Source organism: Hyalella azteca, unplaced genomic scaffold, assembly GCF_000764305.2.
Source record: "Hyalella azteca isolate HAZT.00-mixed unplaced genomic scaffold, Hazt_2.0.2 contig15760, whole genome shotgun sequence".
Taxonomy (NCBI): domain Eukaryota; kingdom Metazoa; phylum Arthropoda; class Malacostraca; order Amphipoda; family Hyalellidae; genus Hyalella; species Hyalella azteca.
In genome coordinates, this window is record NW_025945599.1 from 141,969 (window position 1) to 167,131 (window position 25,163).

At 39.0% G+C, this 25,163-nt stretch overlaps 2 protein-coding genes across 2 annotated transcripts; both read right to left on the reverse strand.

Annotated features, from left to right (window-relative positions):
- Positions 1-513: 513 nt before the first annotated feature.
- Positions 514-2,161, reverse strand: LOC125179215. The gene is made up of 2 exons (XM_047884632.1): positions 2,072-2,161; positions 514-1,704 (listed from the first exon to the last, which is right to left on the reverse strand). Exons 1-2 carry the CDS (start codon positions 2,106-2,108, stop codon positions 680-682), a joined length of 1,062 nt encoding a protein of 353 aa, XP_047740588.1. The 5' UTR covers positions 2,109-2,161; the 3' UTR covers positions 514-679.
- A 4,841-nt stretch (positions 2,162-7,002) lies between these two features.
- On the reverse strand, positions 7,003-12,085 carry LOC108677720 (splicing factor 3A subunit 3). The gene is made up of 6 exons (XM_018165990.1): positions 11,840-12,085; positions 11,081-11,287; positions 10,714-10,867; positions 9,818-10,031; positions 8,894-9,070; positions 7,003-7,726 (listed from the first exon to the last, which is right to left on the reverse strand). Exons 1-6 carry the CDS (start codon positions 11,933-11,935, stop codon positions 7,069-7,071), a joined length of 1,506 nt encoding a protein of 501 aa, XP_018021479.1. The 5' UTR covers positions 11,936-12,085; the 3' UTR covers positions 7,003-7,068.
- Positions 12,086-25,163: the final 13,078 nt, after the last annotated feature.

Sequence of the window (25,163 nt, forward strand, 5' to 3'; positions counted from 1 at the left end):
TGAAATTATTTTTGCGACGAATTCATGTTGTGGTTTAATATGGTAGTTAATCTAGACAGGCAAATAAAAATGGAAAAACAGGTTTTTTTCAAAAATTGTGTTCTATGATGGTTTGGAGGAGGCCATACTAGCTGTAGCTGGTGACATCGGCTGACTGGACAGACTTTGATTTGCCTCCAGCTACTGTCTGTCTCGTCCCGGTTCATAATTTACCGGGACACAAGTTTTAAAGTCCGGGACAGAAGTCTTGTCTCGGTTCATACGTTTATTCCGGGACAAATTTTACCCTCTGTCCCGTTATTTTTTTCCCGGAATTTTCTCGTCTCGTTTCGTCTGTCCCGGTTCGTTTCGAGAAAATTATTTCGAGACGCAGGAGTCTACTGGATGAACACTCCGTTGTTCGATCTATATTTAAGAAGTTAAACGATGTTTCTTAAGCTATAAACAATCTGTTCAAACAATTCAAGGTTAAATATAGTATTAAAGTTTAGGATATATTTTGTTGTTCATAAAACACGGTTTATCGACATTGGGAAATTGTACATCAGTTGTGAGGAAATGTCACCTCACTCACCGTTAACTGTCTTGAGGTAGTTGGCTTTCGATTGTAGATTTTCATATGACCTGAAATTCATCATAACGATTAAATATCCCCCGCCCAAATTCGTAAGTATCATCATCAAGGATTATTATTATTACAACAGTAGTTATGATCCAGATCCATGAACTGATTGCAAATCATGTTTAAGATTTGCATAGCTTCGACTTGTTTCACGAGGTACCCTGCGTGAGTGAGATCTCGGCAATACAAATCAGGCATTGAATATGCCGTGGCAAATGTGTCATAGTATTCATTTAGTTTATTCACGAACTCTTCCTGGGATTTCACTGAAGATCCAGAAATATTCACTATCCAATTACCCGGGTATGTTTTCATTTGACGGAAGAAAGTGTTGCTATTCTTCTCAGCGTTCGGCCGAAGTTGAAAAAACAGATGATCGGCGTGAACTTTATCAGAGAGGCGATTTACGCGCTGGAAAAAATCATCACGCGATACATTTAGCTTTTGTAGCAAACCATACACGTAAGTAAGATGAGAGTATGCATCAATATTGTAAGCTAAAGCTATCATTTTGGCTGACATTGGATCGTGATTGAATAACGTATCACAATCGCGTAACAATGCGAATGACAGCGGCAGAGTCGAGTCCCAGAACCAAACGTCTGCATGCCCCTCGGCATCAGAATGAAATATCTGGTGACTTTCGTCAGATCCATCAGTAATGCTCGGCTTTTCCTCAGTAAGCATTTTGAAACGACCTTGAAACGGAATGGAATTTTTTGGAGATGAAACTGCATTTCTACGTGATGCGAAAACGGCTCTCCAGAAATAACTTTTGTTTTTCCGCGTGTAGTTAGGTACGTAATTAGAAGTGAACTTCGTTCTAAGGTTCAACCATCCAAGCTCGGAGAAATAAAGCCACTGATCTTGCGAAGACTTTTCATTGTGGAACCACAATTTTTCAACTACGGCATGTTGCTTGTGTATATTTTGGGCGAGGAACAGCACCCGAGTATTTTCACGCATGTTTAATAACATGCGTAACACAGCAGCGTGGATCCTCCATTGGTCGTCCATGAGTGTTAGGGTTGGGCGACCTCTCGTTGGATGATGCAGCAGTAGCGACATCCATGTAGAATATCCTGTGTAGGAAGAAAACCGGAATTTCTATGATGAGATAATTCATCCATGATGTAGAGCGATATGATTATTATTATTACGACTCAACAGTTAATTTTTATGTACGATGTATAGGAAAATGATGTATTAGTAGGATGTAAATATGTTAAATCGTTCCAGAAGGAATTTTAACCCAGCTGGGCACAAGTGTGCGGACCGGAGGTTATTATTGTATTGAACACAAAGGGAGACAGAGCCTTCTTATTTTACGCTTGATTACTCACGATTGAATGAAACGTGATGGATCACTTGTGCTATAGCTTATTTCTCTTCCTATTACATTAAAAATAGAACCTGGTGGACCCCCAACTTCTACCCAATTATTCTTACCAATGACAATGAGATCAGGGGGAGGTTCTTCGCCCATTGCCCAACTCAAGAGTTTTTTGTAGATTGAAGATTGTACAATTTCCTCATACGTAACTTCAGCGAAAGTCTCGAAACTTGAGGGGAAAATAGCAACAAAAACAATTATATAAGGATATGAAAATTTTCTCTTTTAAAGCGTTATGAATGATCATGTAAACAATCTTGAAAAAATTTAGTTTAGTAGAAGTAAAAGTTCGTTTTGGAACTAAATTTATGATTGCGATTCGTTATGAATTATACACAATTTTGTAGAAATAAATATGGTCAGACATTCGGCCTATTCTGTTTTTAAATCTATTTTTCTACTTGTGACAGAAAAATTGAGCCTAATTCATCATGAAAACTTGCAATGTGTTTGAGGGCGAGTAATATTGACAAAATTTCGGATTAGCTCTAAAACTTTGAGTCGTAATCATAGGGGGATAATAATGCCTAATTCGCGCCCTTCTAAATCTTCATGTTCCTGGGCATTAGTATCGATTTAAACTAATGACAATTTTACATAGTTGAATTGAATTCGGTTTTCCTTCATTCTAAGAGATAAGAAAGAAAGCTTGCCTCCATGACGGAAATTCTCTGAGAGGAATGGGGGATTAAATGGGATGCCAATGAATGGAAGAAAGAAATAGAAAAGAGAGTGAAATTAGTGGTTGAAGAAAATGGAAGTAAGGAATAGAAAGAAAGGCCAGCCTGAGATTGTACAAGATTTACGAGATGGCAAATTATGAGTGTATATATGATGGCAGTAGAGGTGGGGACCTAATGTTCTGTGTGAGTGCGAATGCTTTGAGTGAGAATTCACGGACATTCAGGTAGTGTGAAAGAAGAGAGGATATTTGTTTTATGTGTGACAGGGGTGAGAGGGAAACTATGGAGCATCTGATGATTAAGTGTGATGCATATGAGAGGGAGAGATTGGAAATGATGAGAGTGATACTGGATGAGAGAGAGGGAGGTGATGGTGTGATGCATGAGAGAACGGGAGATGAGATGAATGGATTGCAATGATAGTGGGTCTGTCAGCCAGGGTGATTGCTGCCATGACAAAGTGGAAAGCAATAATTGGAGAGTGCATGGAGAATAAGGGAGAGGAAGAGGTTGGAAAGAATGGAGGCCAGAGGAGCATAACTGAACAGGTAATAGTAAAATAATAATAATAACAGTAACAATTGCAATATGAAAGGAAGCAAAAAATTGTTCATAGCCTGGAAGATACGAATTTCTAATACGAACTTTAAATACTAAAGTGCAATAAATGGGGTATAGCAATAATAGACCAAATAACTTAGCAATAATCGACCATCTTATTCTTAACGCGAACTTTCCCACCCCTATAGCCTCTGCTTTAATGTCGCTTCTACCTGGCGTGGTTTTCCTCATCTCCTACTAGCAAAAACGAATGTGAGATGCGTGGCAGCTAGCCGATGTAAAGGCCTGACTCCGGATTCCGGAAAGTCATTTTCAGAGTCACCACGCCCCAAATCCAAACCAATTGTAAAATAAGTATTGTATGAATAATAAAATAATGATAGGAACAGAACTTCAGTGGATTGAATTTATTGTCTCACTGCATAGTAAGAAAGAAGCCGGGAGCTGATCTCACAGAAACTGTGACCTGGTGGCGGTTGTGGTGTTCGAGAGCTTGGATAATCCAATCCCGTAAGTTGAATTGTTGTCCCTATCGAGGAAAAAAGAAACCATTTAGATTCATTGAAATTAAAAAGTAACGGTTTTTTTTTCATAGTGCAAACACAATCAAATGTTCATTTCGTGTAAATAATCTTCATTTAGTCTAAACACAAACAAATGCTCCATGTTCTCACCTCAATATTGACTTGTTAACAACTCACCAAGTTTTCAATCTCGTAGTCCATCTCCTTGGTTTCAACGAGGAGGGCTTCAAAAACCTGATTTACTTTTGAATCGCCGATGAACGAAATGAGCACTGACGCGTTCTTTTTTGTTACAAGATTTCTAAAGCATTGCATAATTTCATTTTTGCTAAATCTATTTTTCATTCTACAGTTTAAGTACGGAAGCTTGCCACCGTTCTTTTCCAAAATATTTCTTTTTGGTGAAAGTTCGTGCGTGTAATCATTCTGTTTCCACAGCATGCAAAGTTTGACGAAGGAAACTCCCTCTTGAGGTACATCTTTAACAAAATCAAAGACGGCTTTTATCAACAAGGTTCCACATAATGTCTGCATAAGAGTTTCGTCCAACGTCACGCCGTCTATTGTCTTACTTTTTTTGTTTATCGCCTCTGGTATAGATTTGCTGATTTTTTTATATGGTTCTCTATCCCAAACACCACTTGCAGTAAACATGTCTCTCATTCCATTGATAATTAGTTGAATTTCTTTAGTAACATTTGAAATTGACGTTTTGTCACTATCCAACAGCGAGAACATACTCTTGCAGCGAACAACATTTCCCCAAAGTTTTCTACCTGACAAATCTTGAGTTGTCACCGCAGGTCCCGCTTCCGAGTGCCAACGTAATATATTGGAGACGTTACGAGTTTCATAAACAATGTAAATCGCCACAAATCCTGACGCGAGGAGTAAAGCAACTAATACATCACTTGCTGAACTTCTCATGATTGCTGCCACCTATCAGCGTAAGCTGATCTGAATTAATGTGAAATATTCGTTTTAGGCGGAAAGACCGCAGTTCAGAGCACGAGGAAAGGAGCGATTTTTTAAATATCACAGCTTCTCTCCTTTTTCTGCAAACCTTTCAACCCATTTACTTCCTGGAGCAAATCATAAAAAAATTTAATAGTTATTCACCTGAGCCAGGCTCAAGCGTCGTCTACCCTTGCCCCGTTACCCCCCTCCCGTCTTTCTCCGTCAACCCCACCACTCCCCTCAATCCACCGCTGTCTCTGTCCTGTCCGACACTATTGGACGGAACTTTAAATTTCGCTTAACTCGATATAGTTTACAGCCTGTGTTTTTATTCTTGCATTGTACTATGGCTTAAAGAGAGGAAAAAATGTTGATAGAGAAACCAAAGAAAATCCTTTGGTTCCTCCAGGAAAAAAAAAACGCGAATAACAAATCAGCTTGGTTAGAGACGATGGTTTGCATGTACCGCAAAGAGATATCGGTGAGCGAGGACGATCACACGGTTATCTTTGAGAGTTACGACGACTTTATTTCTATCAGTTAGGCGAAGTTTAATTCTGAAAGTGTACGTATTACTGCAGACAACTGAATCACTTTACTAGTCCTGGCGGTATCGCGAGAACCGACGCGTGCGCTCGAAGAAGCGGGAAGCTGGTAGAAGAGCACAACAGCGAGTTAAAAACGTTGAATGACGAAGTAAGCTCATTGAGTAAAGAATTGTGCTTGATATGCAACGAGCTGATTGAAGCGAAAGCTTAGTTGAGATAATAAAAAAAGATGGAAGGGAAAAACAACAACGCTGTCATATCCAAAGTCGCTAGCGAATGCTCCCGTAAATTGCTTTACTGGGACCTAAGGAAGTGTAATCATGTATGGTTCATCATTCCCGAGAGAAACACATCTGAGACGAATGAAGAAGTGATGGCTGATACTGTTTTTATTGTAGACAGCTGTGACAAGGCTCTCAGCACATCGGTTTATGTCACATCGTGCAACACGTTGCGCTCGAAGGATGCTGCTGCTATCATCCTGAAAAGGTTTGGACCGTGCTGAAAGCAGCAAAGAAACTAGGAGAATAAGCCGAGTTCACGTCCGTTTTTGCGAAAAAGGATTCCACCCCTTTCGAAACGGCAGATTTTCGCAAGAAGCGGCAGGAAAGGAACAAGCGGAAAAGCACGGAAAATTAGGTCAACCACTCTCAAGATGTCAAGACGATGCCCACCGCGGGCGGTCAATGGAGCCGAAAGACACGTAAATAGTAAAAGTCATGTACATAAGTACAGGTCTGGAAATAATGTAAGAAGGATCCTTATGTATCAAAGTGTAAGTGCACAGAAAATTTTAAAATGTTCCAACAACAACTCTGATTCTGTTTTGAACAAAAGAAGTGTAATGCTAACTGTGCTCGCAAACTAGTGTATAGACGTTATATGGACTACAAAACACTCCTTAAAAAGCACGGGGGCAAAATTGTATCAGATTAATTTAAATTGCCATGTTTTGATTGTTTTCATAACTTAGAATAGCAATACAGCAGAGGTGTAGCTCTGTGGGTAAGAACCTTTTATGGGGCTCAGCAATCTAAGTTGTCCGCAGAGCACCAAACTGGTAATCAGAGAGTGGTGAGAACTTTCTCCAAAGGCAAGGATAGCCTCTTCAGAGGTGTCGTGTATAGTTCACCGAACAGTTTCTCTGATAACCATCAAGTGCTAAACAGCCTTTTACCGAGCACGGATTCAGGAAATAGCATACGTACGTTAATCGTTGCTGACTTCAACTATCCATTTATAAGTGGACTGGGCAGTTGGATTATCTTTAGGGGATATGAATCACCCAACATCATTTTTCATGGAGTATGTGACTTTTTTCAGCCCCGCAAGTCATCAAGCCAACATATTATTGGAGCGAACAGTCACACGATATATTAGTGTTTATTAATGAAGAATCATTGATATATGCGCTTCGCTACGAAGCTCTGCTGGACTCAAGCCTTCACCTATAATTGATTTTCAGTTCTAAGAGCTGTACAGAGGAGACTCTGCGAATGAGTGAGCATTTGAACTTGGCGACAGGCGAATTTTTTAACTCCGTGATGCAGTAAGCGTAGCGAATTTTTCGCAAAATTTTTCAAATATTTATTGCATTCGCTATTTCACTTAGTTTAACGTAATTTTACCCCTTCCCAAGTATCAACCTGAGAAAGCAACCTAAATGTGATTTTCAACACTTCGTCGTCTGCTCACAAAGGAATAATTAATAAACTTTTCACGTTATGAACATTACTTTAATTACCAGTTACATGTCACGCACACTTAGGTTAATATCTCTCTAGAGCAGTCCTTGTTTCTTGAGGTCATTGAATGTTTTCCTGTTGAAGACGTTGCCTTGCGTGTCTTCGTACTCCTCCTCGATCTCAGCTTGCCAGCGCTCGCCATTCTTCTGTTCCTTTAGCTTCTCCCAGAGCTTGAGCGCATCTTCAATGCTGGTCACGTTAGCGAAGTGCGCAGTGTTGGGGATACCGAGGCACCTCATGCCGTGCGCGTGTCGCCATTCAGCGAAATGTCGCTGGAAAGCCTTGGGCCCTTTGTAGGTGAAGTTGGCGCAGATCTCGCAAGTGTAGCTGATGTTCAACCCATGCAGTTTATAAAGCCAGTAAGGGATAGGCTTGCCGTCCCACCCAAGAGGCAGATTCTTAGGGTTGTATGGAACTTCATCTTCCTCATCGTCCGAGTCGCTTGCTGACGCCTCATCTTCTTCATCCTCCTCACCATCTTTTCTTGCTTGCTTCCTCTGCACGTTCTCTTTGGTGTCCTCCTTCTGCTCAGCGAGGATCTCTGAGAGGCGGTACACTTGAGCCTCCATGAGGGCCAATTCTCGGTGCTTCTCGGCCTCCTTGCCTTTGGTGGTGCTGCCGCCTTTGCCTTTGCTCTTGGTGAACAAAGAAGAGTCGAGCTCGTCGATGCTCTTGCCTTTGGTTAAAAATAGCCTGCAATTACGAATATGTATGAGTAATTGAAAATAATTATATAAAGCTTAAACGCGGGCGAAGGAAGCTTACAAATAGCAGACATATTAAGTGAACGCTGGAAATTGTACTTTAATAATAGGAGAATCTGAATGAGCTCTCATTCTTTAAAACAGATACAATAGATAATGTACTTTTGTTCATACTCTGACACTTTTCGGTCGCCATTTACAGGCATGCATCGCTGCAACTAAACCGCGTTGTTTTATCTCTGAAGATGGAAGTTAATGTGAATGCAAATGGCGATATGAAAAACTATTAACAAGGGTTGTGGGAATTTCAGTGGAATAAATTTTTATTCAATTTGGTAATAAAGAATAATTTATTAAGCAGCGAAGAAAACTGAAGAATAATTTTGCATACATATTCCTTGGGGCTATAATTCGTGAGCAAGCTTCCAGAAAATGATAGCAACAAATATACATCAACTCCAAATACGAGCAAAATAAATAAAAAAAGTAACTCCTGTACTTAGTATCAAAATATGGGGCATATTGACTAAAGTGTTCCTAATGGTCATTCAAAAGCATTAATATGAACAGAGCAGCTTTACGACCTCAAGTGATGGGATCAAATAATTATTTGAAGTTATATGAAAGAACAGTAAATATCTACAACATTTAGATTAAAAATAAAAACATGAATTATTCTACAATTTCTGTATCCTAGCATTAATGTAAACCCAATTAGACAGTGTAGGTTGTAAGAAGGGAACTGGCGGATTTGTTCTAAGACGAGTTGACATGAGTCAACATATTAAGCACATGGAGGAATTATCAAACAGAAGCCTTACTATCAAAACTCGCATAAGTATACATACCATTTCACGTCTGCTCTTAGTGGATTTAGCTTGAAAAGTCACCAGTAACTGGTTGATAGACTAGCAAACCCTTAAATATTTTTTTATTGCTTCTTTTTAGCGCATTTTCTCATTTATGGAAAAAATGCACTATTGTGCTCGCCATGTCCGTCCGTGACTTCACGTTTTCGTCGACGAAAAAATGCGCTCTCTGTCACTCACTGCAGTGAGTACTGGGTTATATTTTTTATTTTATAAACCTAGAACTGTACTATTTTTAATAGTACAGTCCTAAAAATTTTGAACGCCTGGAGATTAAAGTAGCCCACCTGTGTGCTCGCTCTTCAAGAGTGCCCCCACACTTGAGGTTGAGCGCCATAAGCGCAGACTTGAGCCTGTCGAGCCCTAGGGACTTGAGTTCAGAGGCGGACGAGAATGGAGACAAGTCCAAGTGGGCTCCCGCAGTCGAGAGCGCCCCGCCTGACTCCTTTGCCCACCCGGGGAACCTGTTGTGGGTAATTAACTGTGAGATGGGCTAAGCTTGTTTAGTCCGCTATCAAGAGTGAATGGTAACTAATTAAAGTAAGATTAGTAATTTAACTATCAAGGAGGGTTTGATCACTCATTGACAAACAAGGATGACAATAATTTCGAGGTTTATAGGGGTGGATCAAAACTTTTGCCAGCATATGGGAGGACCTTACAGTGATTTTAGGATAGCCAAGCGACACATTTTCCCACCCAAAATAACAGTTGATGACATAATAGAAGAAGCGAAGAGTAATGCGAGTAGAAGCAGCAGATGCAGTGAGATTGTTTACAGTAGACATGATGCAAACAGTGAAGAGTAATGCAGAGAAACTTGTATGAAAGCAAATCAGGCATTAGAACTACATCCGGTACTACAAAAATAAATTGATTGACTCGTAATTAAATCATCAAAATTTACTAAAATTTTACATCCACGAAAACGCACTCCATTGCAACTCATTTGAATGCACATATAGGTAATTGATATTTTCAGTTTAAATTTCTACTTAGAATTGCACTGTCAGGTCATATATACTACACAACATGTAGCTCTTATGACGTGATCATAATCAGGCAATTGCAACCATCAATCATTTCGATGCATCAAAATAAACACGCTACATCACTTTAAATATAAAGTTAATTATTATTCAACCTTAACTAGGAGCTCTACTCCACAAAGAAAATATAAAGTAACCAAGGATATAGTACAAGACACTCACTTGCCAGCCTGCCACTGCTCATCAAAGTCCTTAGTAAGAGCTTCGAGTTCATCACCCATGTCAAGTAGAGGCTTCACGCGCTCCACGTAGGAGTACAAGTAGTCAAGCAGCGAGTAAAGGTAATCCTTATACTGCGCGCCCTTCTTGTCCTTAGGGATGTCTTGGAGGCGGTCAAACACGCTCAGGAACGTGATGTAGCTTATCTTCTCAATGCCTGGCGGTAGTTTGTTCATTAGAGACAGAATATGACGCAAATTTTGTAATTGAATATTACAGACAGTGACATTATGACAAGAAATAGTTTGTCAATACGGACAGCAGTAGTATGAAAGCAGTCTATAGGCATAACTTTAGTATTGCAGTACATGTAGCAGTGACGCAGGTCATACCCTTAATTTTGCTGTACTTGTATCAGTGGTGCAAGGCATACATTTAATACAGCGGTATTTGTGACAGTGAGAGAGGTCATACTTATAATTTTGCAGTACTTATATCAGTGGTGCAAGGTATACCTTTAATATTGCAGTACTTGTTTCAGGGAAACTAGGCATACATTTATTCTTGCAATACTTGCAAGAAAAATGCAGGTCATACCTTCAATATTGCAGTACTTGTAGCAGTGATAAAAATTATACTTTTAATATTGCAGTACTTGTTGTAACAGTGGTGCAGGTCTAACCTTTAATATTGCAGTACTTGTTGTAACAGTGGTGCAGGTCTAACCTTTGATATTGCAGTACTTGTTTTAACAGTGGTGCAGGTCTAACCTTTAATATTGCAGTACTTGTAACAGTAGTGCAGTTCTAACCTTTAATATTGCAGTAATTGTTGTAACAGTGGTGCAGGTCTAACCTTTGATATTGCAGTACTTGTTCTAACAGTGGTGCAGTTCTAACCTTTAATATTGCAGTACTTGTTGTAACAGTGGTGCAGGTCCAAGTATTTGCCATAGCCTTCCTCATCAGTGAAGTCGACCATGGCCGCCGTTTCGTCGGACTGCTCACGCAGCTTGTGCAGCTCCTCGAACTCAATGCTCATTGGCACACTGATCTGAAAGAGGAATTAGCATTAGGAACTTTACTACTGTAAACAAATAGATAGTAAAATACATAACAATCTCCAATTGCATACTCCAATGCAGTTGGGATGTGAAGAACAATTATTGTGGGTGATTTGACATTCATGTCTTCAGGCAAAATTGGTGTTTCTAACATACCTAGCACCACCAGAAACATTGCAGCATTCTACAAGAAGGTCCCTTACCTCATTAGGATGTTTCTTGTGGAAGTCTCTGATCTGTTTGAGTCTGGAGTAGAACTCTCCTATCTCATTAGGGCCAGACAAAGCTGCAACTTCCTCCTTGCGCAGCCCATCTTCATCTTCGTACAGGGCACGCAGCCGCTCTGAACACTCCACATGCCGGTCCAGAAGGAGCTTCATGCGGTGGTCCGAGTTGATTTGTTCTCGACTCTGTTAAGAACAAGACAGATGAGCATCATGGGTAGAGCATGATGATAAGTGCAAAGACAGAACTAGTCTCAAGCCTGAGCAATGAGGATAAAGTCAGACTACAGAAGTAATGTTACAACTTTAGAGAAAATTTTGACACTGACTGTTTAAAGGAGTGGTAATAAAATTCCTGAGAGACAATGAAAACTGATCATTCAGCTGGCAATTGATTAATATCAAACTATTATATATTATTTTTAAAAATTAAAATAAAAGATGGTTCAGGAGTAAAAGGAACAAAATAAAACAAAATCCTTATACCAAGAAGAAATTGGTTATTTGTATAGCATATAATTGGTTGAATGCCTAGATTAGTGACATTTAAAAAAAATGTAAGTGAACAATAAAATGATATGAAAACAAGAGGTAAAATATTGTTTGGACATTAATTTTAGAAGGAACACTAGCTTTCATAAAATATTCTGTTAACACAATCACTTTATTAGTTCTCAATTATTTTAACAAGAGACTGAAATGGGATGAACATTGAATAAAAGGTTTCTAAAAACTCACAGTATTTTTCTTGTGAAGAGCTTCTTTGGTAAGGCAGTCAACAAGTCTTTCCCGCTCCTCATGATAACGACGTTGCTGCTCCAGTATTGTGTCCATTGCCACTCCGGTGATGAGCTATTTTCCTATATGAACTAATTATTAATGCAACAAATGTTTCTTGAGGTATGAACTTCAATAACTGGTAAACCTAATTGTACTTTACAGAAGCTCACAAACATAGGAGATCAACTATGTCTAAAAAATGGGTCCTGTTGATAAAAAGGACAATTGTCAGTAATCTCTGTACAAGTGGAATAACAAAAAGGAAGTGGAATAAAAAGTATGATTGTCAGTAATCTCTGTACAAGCTGTGAATATTCTTTCCAAACATTATAATACCATTTTGGCACTAAAAACACCTTTTCCAAGGTTCAAGCCATGTCTGCATATAATGCCATACGGTATATCAAATAATACTATCTTAAGAATAGCGGCCTAGAGGTTACAGTTCAGAGTACTACTGACATAGGAGCACTGAGTTTTAGGTTCAACCATTCAATCACAGCTATTTATGACAGTTCTGGTCAAATTGACAAGGTAGCTGGGTGGTTAAAATGTGGTAGAATTGTAGGAAGTGGTTGGTTATTTAGATCCACCAGGACAGCCGGAGCGCTCCAGCGGTACTCACTTCAGGGAGCAGGCTGGCGGGGGGAGGGAGACGAGTAGGCAATTCAAAGGCAATCCAAGCATACCGTAGTGCAATTTGATAGGTGATATAAAAGAACATGGTCTTATGACAATGTGAACTTGTGAACCGATCAATGCTTCTATACAAACTAACACAAGAAGTCAAATTTTTTACCATGGTGATCTGTTTTAATTTAATGGGAGTGTTCATTGTGGACAAAAGTACCTTGAATTATTGATTGCCAAGTTTGTTCATTATGTACATGTTTAGGCTAAAATTGATTAGAAAAGCCGTTTCCCCATATTTCTAGGTATGCTTTGTTGCAAGTGACATTCATCACTTGAAATGATGATCTTAAGTAAAAAGTCAAGATTTGATTATGATTTTGTGAATACTTTTGATTGTGATATTGACAGACGACAGTGCCGTCAAATGGTAATGGGGTAGGCCATGGTCAGGACTCAGGTAGGCTAACAACTTAACAAGGGAAAGGTTTTGGGCATTTTTTGTTAACAACTTCTTACCATGAAACATTTCAGAAACAAGTTTGGGCTCATTTTAAAGCTCTTTGCAACTTGCAAGGGCTATCAAATGGCATCTCTAAAAAAATTCCATACGCTAAACGTGAGGTGCCAAACACAAAACAAAAGCATCCCAAATTACCCCTGGCCCTGGGAACAGGCCTGTTGCTGATTCATGACATAGCAGAATATTCACAGCTTGTTGCAACTTGCACAGTTGCATTATCAAATATGCAACAGACCAATCGATATGCCTTGCCCAGCAATAGCATGGTGGCTGCAGCAAACCAGAGATTTTGTAGAATCAGTTCATTTTTAATTTTCCCATTTATTCAAGATTTAAACCAATATCTTATGTATGATGATGCTGATATCCAATAATTTATTATCCATGATTACTTTGCAGTTTGCTGGTCTACTTATAGGACTCAAAATTGAACTCAAGGGAGCCTGGGAGAGTCTAAAAAACTCTCTGCTTTGCCACTGACTGACTGACTCTTTGCTTTGCCACAACTGACAGGTGAACAGCACTAAACTGCACAATTACATTTCTATAGAATGATATTTTGAGAACTATAATATTTCTGCAAACTTGTGTGAGAGATTTCTTGACTTCCTCCAGTTCTAGGGTTATGCAAAAGAAAAACCATTTGATGATTTGCATATCAATATCATAACAAAATGGCAGGTAGACCAGCCACAGCCAATTTTAACTTACAGTTACCGGTAGACCAGTCAGACGGACGGATGGGATGGTAGCCTACCTAGGTTAGGTTACTAGCCTACTAGGTATCTAGGGGCTACCAGGGCCCAGGCTAGGACTAGGAGGCTAGGCTAGTACCTAGAGTTTACTTTAAGCCTTTAAGGCACATCTCATTGCCTAAAAGACTGCTTAACAGTTTACTTGGGGCTTGGGCTGAGGAAAGTCTTAAATTTTCTTAGTTTACCTTAAAATATATACCTATTACTTTATAAGTGATATCGAGAGGGAATTAAAGAATATAGCTACTAATCTACTATATTATATGTAAGGGCAATAATGTAGCCCATAGCTATTAGCTTATTTAGCTATACTGGCAAGTGGCAACTGGCCCAACTGCTTCTAGCATATCTGCACAATATCGATGAAAAAACATGATAATTGAGAGCCTGGGAAGCATGCTTATTGCTCCTTGCGCCTCAAGTAGATTGCAGGAGTAGCAGGACATGGGGAGTTGAACAAGAACTTAGAGCCGCTCCTACGACCGCTCTGAAACGAAACACTGTAAACACATCTTCTTCTTTTCCGGATGTCCACGCTGGGTGGACTTAAAGCCACAGGACAACCGCAAGGATGACCGTGGGGCCTGAGAGCTTCTGCAGTCTGTAAACACAGTCACACAACATGAATGATGCTTTCTGATAAACGTTCTCTTAAGCCCGGTCCACACGCTCAGTTTTACACAACGATTTGTCTGCGCAGTTAAACTGAGCAAACTACTCAGATAAGTCGGTACCGTGTGGACGCTCTAAAAATTGCAACGATTTCATTCCGACTTAAAACTGCGCAGACAAATCGTTATGAAAACTGAGCGTGTGGACCGGGCTTTACAATCTGCAGTCCTCGGTTCGTTATGTTACTGTGATGAATCGTTGATATGAGTAGTTGCTGGATAAGAGCAAATAAGCTCAAATGTAAAGCGAGAACAGTAAATGGATTAAAAATTGTTCGATCCATTTTATACACATATCGGATGAAACTCTACTGAATTGAAAATTTCGGCAAAAATATTAATGAATCGATATTATTATTATCTTACAGAAAGTTCCCAAGTCTCCAGAGTTAATATTATTCAACGACTTCCCCATCAATTTATACAACAAGTCAGTACTCAGTAGTAACTTTTGAAATTTTTAGTATTATAGGAGTCATACAAATCTGAACGTATGGTTTTCAGATTAAAAATGAATATAAGACACGAAGTCATCGGAGTCATTGATGAGCTCCACCATGATCGTTCTGAGTATGGTTTAATTATATATGTATTTATACAACCATGGTTTTCAGGTTTATGCAAATCACAACAGGTGAGCATGCTTCCTCAAATCAGAGCTCAAGGCTAGTCACTACACATGTGTTGCAATGAAGCATGGGGATTTATTGGAGCTTTTAGGATTTACGAACATGAGGATTTACGAAGCTTTAACATAGTACCATTTCAATGTGCCACGCAAGACACTCGCAGATCGCCTCTCGATGAGAGTCAAGAAAGACTGTGCACCAGGCAAACCGACCGCGTTGTCGGCAGAGCATGAGCTGTCGCTCTGCAATTACATTGAATATATGGCCAATAGAGGTTTTCCTTTGACAGTGGCTCAAATTTTAATGTATGCCTGGTGCATTGATCGCAGGTCTGGGAGACACATATTTGGAGAGAGAGGACCTTGCTACGGATGGTGGCTGAAATTTCGTTCTAGACACCCTGAGGCAGTCAAACTTCGGAGACCCGAATGCCTGGATCGCGGTGGAGCAATTTTTTCAACTATAGGAAATTTAAGAAATTATTTCCAGTTACTGCGAAGGGTCCTCGAACGCGATAACTTCAGTGAACGGCCCCAAGACATCTACAACTGCGATGAAACGGTCGTGGATCTCAACAAGTCCTCGCAAAAGGTTGTAGTGCCTCGACGAATGAAGAATTCTCATTCTCGACAAGTGGCATCAAGTGAACACATAAGCATTCACTGCTGTGTTTCAGCATCCGGCGTAGCAATGCCTCCAATGATCATTTTTAAAGCAGCGTTTCCAGGAGGCAACTATGCTGCTGGGGGCCCCGACGGAGCTTTGTATGGCAAACAAGCCACTGGCTTCATGGATTCCGAACTTTTCCTCCGGTGGTTCACGCAGATATTCTTGTTATTCGCTAAGCCATCAGCAGATAAACCAGTTCTCTTGCTGCTCGATAGCCACGCCTCCCACTGCTCTCCAGCAGTTATTGACTGTGCCAGGCAAAACAATGTGATATTGTTAGCGTTAATGCCATCTTCTTCGGTTGGCTTCTTCTCGGTGATATATATCGCGGTCGGCTGAAGTTGTCTGAAGAGACGTCGTGACTCAAGAAAATACGAACACCACTATTGTTCCTAAACATTCACTGTTGGTCCGTCTCTCTCTAACACCGCCGCGCGACTGCCCGCGGTGGTCCGCTCGCTCCTATTAAATACTTCCCCGGTCCCGCGCATGCGTGCTAGGCGGCTCGGGCTCCACCCCTTAATTCAAACTCCGCTTCTAAACCCACAAATCCCCCTATTCTTATCTTATTTATTCCTATTCCTATTCCTAATCAATAGCAGAGTAAAGATGCGGGGTAATAATACGAGTACAATGATGGTTTCAAACAAAATTAAGATTTGTGATGAACTTAAGATAAAAATTCAAAGTATTATTATATATATATATATAAAATTAGTCACGAGTCGACTGTAAAAACCACAACTCAATGACAATATTTTCAATATGCTATATGAATTTAATTTTCATTATTCATGCTTTATTAGAAATTCATGAGGTTGATTTAGAAATTTTCCAAACTGTAGCTACAAGACGTATCTCTTACACTCAAAAGCGTATAAATTGACAGGAAGGCAGGGATAATTACTACCGTAGTATTTGGAGGTTTATTGTAATCTTAGTTGAATTTCTGTAATTGTACACAGAAATAAAACGTTGATTCTAATCTTCTACAACGTTGCGACATTGTAAACTTACACCCTAGTAGAAGGATATCCAGAGGTGGGCAGTAGCGCGCTACATGTAGCGGCCGCTACTAGCGGCCGCTACATTTTCAGTAGCGGTAGCGGTAGCGACTCTACATTTAAGGCAATGTAGCGGTAGCGGTAGCGCCCGCTACATATTCAAGTAGCGATACGAGGTTTTGCCGCTACATCGCTAACGCTACATTTGTAGATAAAGCCTTTAGATTTTACTTAAGGGGACCGGCTACCCTCCCACAAAACTTTTTTGTTTACAGACGGATCGTTTTGAAACTTGGTACACATATGTAAAACAGAAATCTAAGACCTTATTGTTCATGTAAATTAAAAAAAATGAAAGAAAACGTGGAATTAATAGAAAACGGCAAATAAGGGGCTCTCTAAAAGAATTTATAATTTCTGCAAATCACATGCTACAATGTCGAGACACATATCATTCAATTTGTAACAACAATATCTAGCGACTGTAGAGCCCCGATTTTAATTTTCCTCATCTTTTTTTTATTCGCGTTCTTCCCATTTTTTTCACATTTTAAATAATGACATATAAATACCATTTATTTGTAAATAATGATATAAAATGATCATTTTATAAAAGTTCAAGACTGCATTACACAAAAAAGTATTGCATGTACATCTATATGAACGCGTCTCGTTTGTAGCTTTCAAACGAGTGCAAACACTTTGTAGTTAACGAGAGTAATGGTCTATATATACAGATTTAATTCAAATAAATTTTTGTACATATTGTTAAAAATGTTCATATATATATATATATTTTTAAATTGTCTTACGCAAAAATTATAGCACGCACGGACATGCGGTAAACTGCGTTAGACGCGCCTTTTCAGCAGCTACAAAATGAGTCAAGAAAACGGTAAAGCCAAAATTTCCGATTTTTAGGGTAGCCGGTCCCAAATAGTATTAAATATTATTTAAAAACCAGCATGATACATACATAATATAAATTACAGAACAAAACTGTACGAAAGATTTCGGTGTAATGTTGTCAACCTCAGCCTGTTACTAGTGTCAACATTTTAGTTGTTACCTGTTAAGTTGTTACCAGTTACCACTTACAGGTTTTTTCATCTTTCAGTTTGCTTACAGTTATTTTTACACAGTTATTTTTATGTTTCACCTTCCCTACATGGATGTCTACTTTAATCTACCAATCTCAAAAATAATCCGCATATATATATAAAAAAAGACTGATTTTTATATGTATATGTGGATAATTTTTTAGATTGGTAGATTAAAGTTCACATCCATGTAGGGAAGGTAAAACATAAAAAAAACTGTAACTTTTATTTACTGTATAAAACCCATACTACTTCGGTTAGTTAAATTGCAATAAAGTTGCATTGATATGTTTTGAAAATGTTTTATTATCATTAAATGTTAATGAGTAAATCCTAATAGCAGAACAATAAATATTAAGAGATTTCTAATAATTTTGGCCATTGTAGCGGCTAATGTAGCGCGCTACATTTTACTGCAGCGGTAGCGGTAGCGCCCGTTACAATCTATTGGATGTAGCGGTAGCGGTAGCGCCCGCTACATTTAGAGCATGTAGCAGTAGCGGTAGCGGCGCTACATTTCAAAGTAGCGCTGCCCAGCTCTGAGGATATCACACAACAAAATTGATGTGTTTCCTTGCTGCCTCTGATTTTCCGAATTGAGTTTTGCTGGGCATGCAGAATTTTGGTAAAATTCTACCGTTAAATTGATACCGGTTGGGGCGATGGTGCATATCGATAACCATATAACATGTGTTAAACTTATCAACATATTTTTATTACATTCAACTTACGCAAGTTTTAAAAACCTAATAAGAATTAATAAATTATAGAAATATCTAATATCTATCTAATAAATTATATCAAATAAACTATAGAAATCGGGATAGGATTATCGATCACTTGACTGTTAAACATCTTTTAGACTGTCAGCGTGGCTTTATTGCTGGCAGATTATGCACCACTAATCTCCTGGCTACCTTGAATAATTGGACTCGCCTGCTGGACGAAAGGGTGAAAGTGGATGCATTGTACCTCGATTTTGATAAGGCATTTGGTTCCGCATGAGCGACTGTTTCGTAAAGTGAATTCTTAGGGAATATAGGGAAATGGATTCCAATAGATCAGGAATTTCCTAGTAGGCAGAAGACAACATGTCAGCATTAACGGAACCGTATCAGACTGGGCAACTGTGCGCAGTGGCGTACTGCAAGGAAGCGTTCTTGGGCCTGTTTTGTTTGCCGCTTTTATAAACGATCTACCAGAAGTAGTGTCAAGCGTGTGCTCCATGTATGCCGGTGACACAAAAGTTTATAATACAGTTGAGGATGCGTCAAATAAAATGCAACTGCAAAATGATCTTGAAAGTTAAGTTGACTGGGGCTGATGCGTGGCAGCTGCGTTTCAATGCTGACAAGTGTAAAGTACTTCACCTCGGCAAATACAATGAACAGCAAGCTTACAGCATGAGAAGACATGGTTGCAGCAAGAGGGTTATGATTGAGAAGTCTTGCGTGGAAAAAGATCTTGGAGGCGCTAAAAAGTGATCGCTATGTGTGTCGACAAGACGCTAATATTTTCTAGGCATACTGAAACGCAAGTTAATAAATCCAATAAACTGCTTTGGCTGTTCAGACGCTCCTACGAGTACCTAGCTGTAGAAATGATGAAACTGTTATTCACTTCTGTCGTGCGCCCGAACCTAGAGTTTGGAAACGTTGTGTGGTCACTGAGACTTGTATAGGACCCAAATTTAGTAGAGAGCTTTCAAAGACGGGCAAAAAGGATAATTCCAGGCTTAAAGGGCAAGTCTTCAGACGAAAGGTTGAAGATTATGAAGCTTCTCAGTCTCCGTTATCGTCGCCTGCGTGGTGACCTCATTGAAGTATACAAGTATACGCACCACGAAGTATTGAAGTATACAAGCATTGGTTTGTACAAGGTCCCAGAAGGATTACTAGAATTTGAAACAAGAACCAACACCAAGTGCCACAGCTATAAACTAATAAAACTGCGGTGCAACTCATCCATGCGATAACACTTCTTTTCACTTCGAGTCCCCGACATTTGGAACAGCCTCCCTGAAGAAGATATTGTTGAACGCGTCGTTCAAGAACAGACTAGACAAGGCCATGCAGGAGCACATGTTTAGTCTTGAAATGCCACGTTTCCTACGGAACAACTGAAATCTAGAAACGATTTTAAACCTACCGCTCGTTGAAAAGATTTGATCAAAAGGCCAGTCTAGTCAAGAAAAGCACAAGAATCGGCGACAGGCCTATTCTCCAATACCGCAGAAACCATACTTTACTATACTATACTAATTTTGAAATAAATTTTCTGGATTCAGGCATAAGCTGACCAGTCCATTTATTCCAGACATGAATTAAGACAAGAACTACTCTTCTATTACCCTAAAAAATAAACTGTAACTAAAAAATTATATTGAGGTAGTCATGAATATATATGAATTTAAGTTTAGCTAAAATAGAATTGCATAAAATAATTTACCACTAAGTTATATAATGTCAGTCATAATTCATAAATTAGTGTCAGAGTGAGTATGCTTGAATAAAGGTTCATTAGTGTAAAAATAAATCGCAGTGAAAGAAGAAGGCTTCATTTAAATGCGATAACCGATACATTTATCTTTTGCATAATTTGGCAACTTAGTCTTAATGCATTTCTTACTGCGAAAAGAACTGCTACACACCACTCTTGGAAGCGTACAATGCAGAGGTAATCATCACAAATTCAAAAGTGAACATTAAATGGTTCTAAATTGCAAAAAATTGCATTGTCATTTTGAGTACGGTTCAAAGGTTGAACTATAAAAATTTGCTGGAGTACATGTAGGGACTTAACTACACGCAGCGGTACAAGTGCACGAAGCGGCCGATTTCTCGACTGTAAAGGAAAATGGAGCGGGGAATTTGTGATGGATTATAATCCTTGATACGACTCATACGAGCGCCGTGTTCTCGATATCAGTCCGTAATTTCCTCGTACGCTCTCATAACCTGCGCATTGTGGAACAGGCATTTTAGTTGATGCAGATCGTATGAGCATTTGCAGGAGCTGCCATGAGGATTACAAGAAAATGTTAGGCCAAGAAATTAGCTACAAAAGGTTTTGATACTCGCATCCTCTGAAGCAAAATTTATAGATTACACGTACATATGGGAGAACACCCGCTTTTTTGCAGGGCTCCTGCTGCCCATAGTTCAGTGTTTGACGTTGTTGTCAAGGGTGTCAGGGAGCCTGTTGAATTCATCGAGGATCTAGAGATGGAGCTGCTCGATTCTAATACTTTGAGGCCAGGTCTGGTTGCGAGCTTGTCTCAGGTGACAGGAAGAACGGCTGCTACCTGTCGTAGTAGTTACTCCAATTACTCCAATGCAATCCAAATACCGAAAAATTCTACAAGCCATGAAGCACAATGCAATATCTTATGAAGCCATCCGATCTCCGAGAAACGGACCCACAAAGATCAAGATTGTCTTTCAGGCTCCATTTTTATTATAAGAATGTAATTTTTTGTCCATTTTGGGCAAGGAATAAGACGCGTTTAGCATCCTTCATGTGCAGCAACATGCGCAGCACAGAGACGTGTGTATGTTTATAGTCACGGCCATAAACTAAAAAAAATGCGTTGTAACACATCCATGCGACAACATTTCTTCTCGCTTCGAGTCACCAACATGTGGAACAGCCTCCCTGATAGAATAGAATAGAATAGAAATGTCGGCACTGAAGAAATAGGCCCATGCCCTGTTGCCGATTCTTGAATTTTTCGTGACTTGATTCACAAAGGAGCCGGCCTTTGGAACCCGATCTTTCCATAACTGACGATTGATTGAGATAGCTGCTGGACTTATTGCCTGGCCCGTAATTTGCTAGATTTTCGTGACTTGATTCACAAGGGATCCGGCCTTTGGAACCCGATCTTTCCATAACTGACGATTGATTGAGATAGCTGCTGGACTTATTGCCTGGCCCGTAATTTGCTAGGCATTTTAAGACTGAACATATGCTCCTGCATAGCTTCGTCTAGTCTGTTTTTGAAGATGTTCATACTCGGAGCGTCAATGATGCTATCAGGGAGGCTGTTCCACATGTCGGTGCCTCGAAGCGAGAAGAAATGTTGTCGCATGGATGTGTTCCAACGCAGTTTTTTTAGTTTATAGCTGTGGCTCCTGGTGTTAAATCGTTGACGCTCCGAGTATGAACGCCTTCAAGAACAGACTAGACTAAGCTATGCAGGAGCATATGTTCAGTCTTAAAATGCCCAGCAAATTACGGACCAGGCAATAAGTCCAGCAGCTATGTATATCAAATAATCGTCAGTTAAGGAACGATCGGGTTCCAAGCATCCGGATCCCCTGTGAATCAAGTCACGAAATGTACAAAAACCGGGAACAGGCCATGGGCCTATTTCTTCAGTGCCGACACTATTCTATCTATATATTCAGTCTTAAATACCTAGCAACTTATACGTACCAGGCTATGCAAGCAGCAGCTATCTCAATCAATCGTCAGTTATGGAAAGATCGGGTTCCAAAGGCCGGATCCCTTGTGAATCAAGTCACGAAATGTACAAAAACCGGGAACAGGCCATGGGCCTATTTCTTCAGTGCCGAAACTATTCTATTCTATTCTATATGCATGATATAGAGAAGCGAGAGTCCCAGCACTGCATATCTCACGCTACGCCTGGATTGACCGGATAATTTTTATGTCGCGTGTGTTCATGTGTATTTATAGATTATTTTATCTGATTATTATCTTGAAATGTAACTTAGTGCATTTTTTTCCTCTTCGTACGTGTTGTTCAACGCCTATAAATTAATATTTCACTGACGATAGAGATGACATTCTTTCAATATTATGCCACTAAAACTTATTAGCGCCTGTTTTTGCCGACCACGACGATAATAGGTCATGATGTTGTGAATTAGTGGCTTGTTAATTCCTGCAACATTAGTAGGAAAACGCTAGCGACATGCCAATTTGTTTTCATATACGAGAAGTTTAAGACAGAAAAATAAAAATAAACAGTTGTAGTCTATATTCGTCTATTACACAATTACCGACTTTTAATTTTCGGAAGTTAGGTACTCTACCATGCAAATGTCATCACTCCCTTGCAGGGTTGCAAAAAACCCAAAATTTTTTAAATTAGCCAACCCACCTGGGTTTTGTTAAAAAACACGGGCAAAATGGGTAATATGGGTTTTATTACTTTTTTCACTTTTATCATTCATAGTCATCTAAAAAGCTTTTATAATTTATGTTGATTATGACAAATTTGATGCTATAGAGTATCAACTCTTTATTACATTTGCCATAACTTTTAATCTAATAATTGTAAATATTTTAAACAAAAAGTTAATTGATAATGCATCGTTGACATGATGTATCACTATTTATAAAACACTGACAAATCTGTCAGAGACTCCAAATAATAGAAAAAATGGATTGAAACAATTTACCCAGTTCTTGGATGAGTTCTTGTTTCTCAAAACTCAAATATTACAAGCTTCTAAAAAACATTTTCAGTTTCCCCTCATAATTATTGAATAATTAGACTAAGCACTTTGTAATTCGTATCATTCTTTAGGCTTCTACTATTGTAGGTGCTCACAGTTTCAGAAAATCTGTTAGTTATAAGAATCGTTTAATTTTACCAATCACGTGGCACGATGATCCCCTTTCAGTTGGAATATATTACGAACGAATTCTAATTCATAATGCTAGCCAAATTTAAAAGCCGGGGTATCAAAGTTTGAAGACTATTCAATTTAAAACGAAATGAACAAAAGCTAGAAGCTCATACTCTAGCCGGCATATGTGGGTTTGCGCAACACGTAAGTATGGAAGCGGTAGCAAGATTTAGTAACTTTACAAATGAAAACTGACAAACTATTGTTGGTTTCCATCACCATAGCATATTTTATTTAGGAATGTTTCATGTTGAGATAACCAAATAAAGGTCCGTATGGATGGGATTCTTAGAGATTATAAAGGTGTCGTCAATAAACCTACAGTAAAAAAATTGGCTAACAATCAATGGGACAGTCAGCCAATGACGAAACCTCATGAGAGCATATTGAAATAATAGCAAAATGGGACCCTAAGAAGGCCATTTTTGTTAATCATAATTTTGTTTGTAAAGTTTACCAGAAAAGTATATTTTTCCAGTGTAAAGTAAAATTTACTTTATACGGTACAGCGAATTTTACTGTCTAAATTCATGAGATTTATATTTTCATCATATGTTAAAGCCTCATTACTGGCTTTAAAACATTAGCAAAATTAAATGTTAAATGTTTTTAATGTTTTAATTAAATAAAAACAATATAAGTAACTTTTTTTTGTTGTTTGACTCTGACTGGTGCTGCTTTTTGCCATATTTACCTAAATAAGGAAAATAAGTCGAGCAAGTTGTGATAGCTTGCTGCTCTCAGCTGCGTCGGGTTCTCATTTTTCGCCTTAATTTCCTCGTAAATCACAGAAATTGCGCACTGCGGAACTGCTATTTGCCATTGATCATTCGAGTGTTCGAGGCAACAGTCATGAGGATTGCAAGGGAAATAGCAGCACCTCCAAGTTCATTGATACTCATGTCAGTGAGTGTGGTGATTTACTTCTCTATTGCAGCTCGATTTTTTCAACCAAGAAGCATTTATTTTTTGGACCCAAAGCCACAATTTGAAAGGCGAAAGCTTTGGGGGAAAAGTTCAAACTGTAAATCCATGTTTTCTCTATTGGATGGAGATGAAACTTCAACTCATGGCATTCCTATCGAGATTGGACGAATTATTGATGGAATGAAAAGAGACCTGAGAAATAACGACGTCTGGGACTTGAACTATTATGAGAAAATCAGCCAGTTTCTGCCTTCCGTAATAAATAAAAAAATTAGGGCTTTTGAGAGTGCGCCGTTTAACGACACGCTCATGCACAGGGAGTGTGGAGAACTGTTGCACGTTTTCAATATTAACAAAGTTGAAAACGTAACTTACGAAGAAGTTTCCATGGCTAAATTGTGCATGCTATGGAAGCAAAAAAATTTCACTTACCAACTGAATCCGAAAAGGAACATTTTGGAGCTACATAATGGTAAGCTTCCTTACCTCAATTGTAGAATGAAAGATAAATATTCCCCTGAAGAAACACTGCGATGCTTTAGGAATGCAGTTCACAAGAAGAACGCGTCCGTTCTTATAGAGTTCATCGGCGACTCAAAAATAAACCAAGTGTTTGAAGCTTTCCTCGTTGAAACGAAAGAAATTGACTATGAAATTTTAATCACAGGCAAGGATCGTTGCGTAAGTAAAAGCTCTACAGTGGAGAAATTTAAT

What these genes read in the sequence shown, in the direction of transcription:
- LOC125179215 (XM_047884632.1), bottom strand. Translation starts at nt 2,108, where the DNA reads ATGGGCGAAGAACCTCCCCCTGATCTCATTGTCATTG. An exon ending in CCCTGATCTCATTGTCATTG is followed by an intron (nt 1,705 to 2,071) that starts GTAAGAATAATT and finishes CTTCCTACACAG; the next exon opens with GATATTCTACATGGATGTCG.
- LOC108677720 (XM_018165990.1), bottom strand. Translation starts at nt 11,935, where the DNA reads ATGGACACAATACTGGAGCAGCAACGTCGTTATCATGAGGAGCGGGAA. An exon ending in CAAGTACTGCAATATTAAAG is followed by an intron (nt 10,032 to 10,713) that starts GTTAGAACTGCA and finishes AACTACCGCCAG; the next exon opens with GCATTGAGAAGATAAGCTAC. An exon ending in GAGCAGTGGCAGGCTGGCAA is followed by an intron (nt 9,071 to 9,817) that starts GTGAGTGTCTTG and finishes TACCCACAACAG; the next exon opens with GTTCCCCGGGTGGGCAAAGG.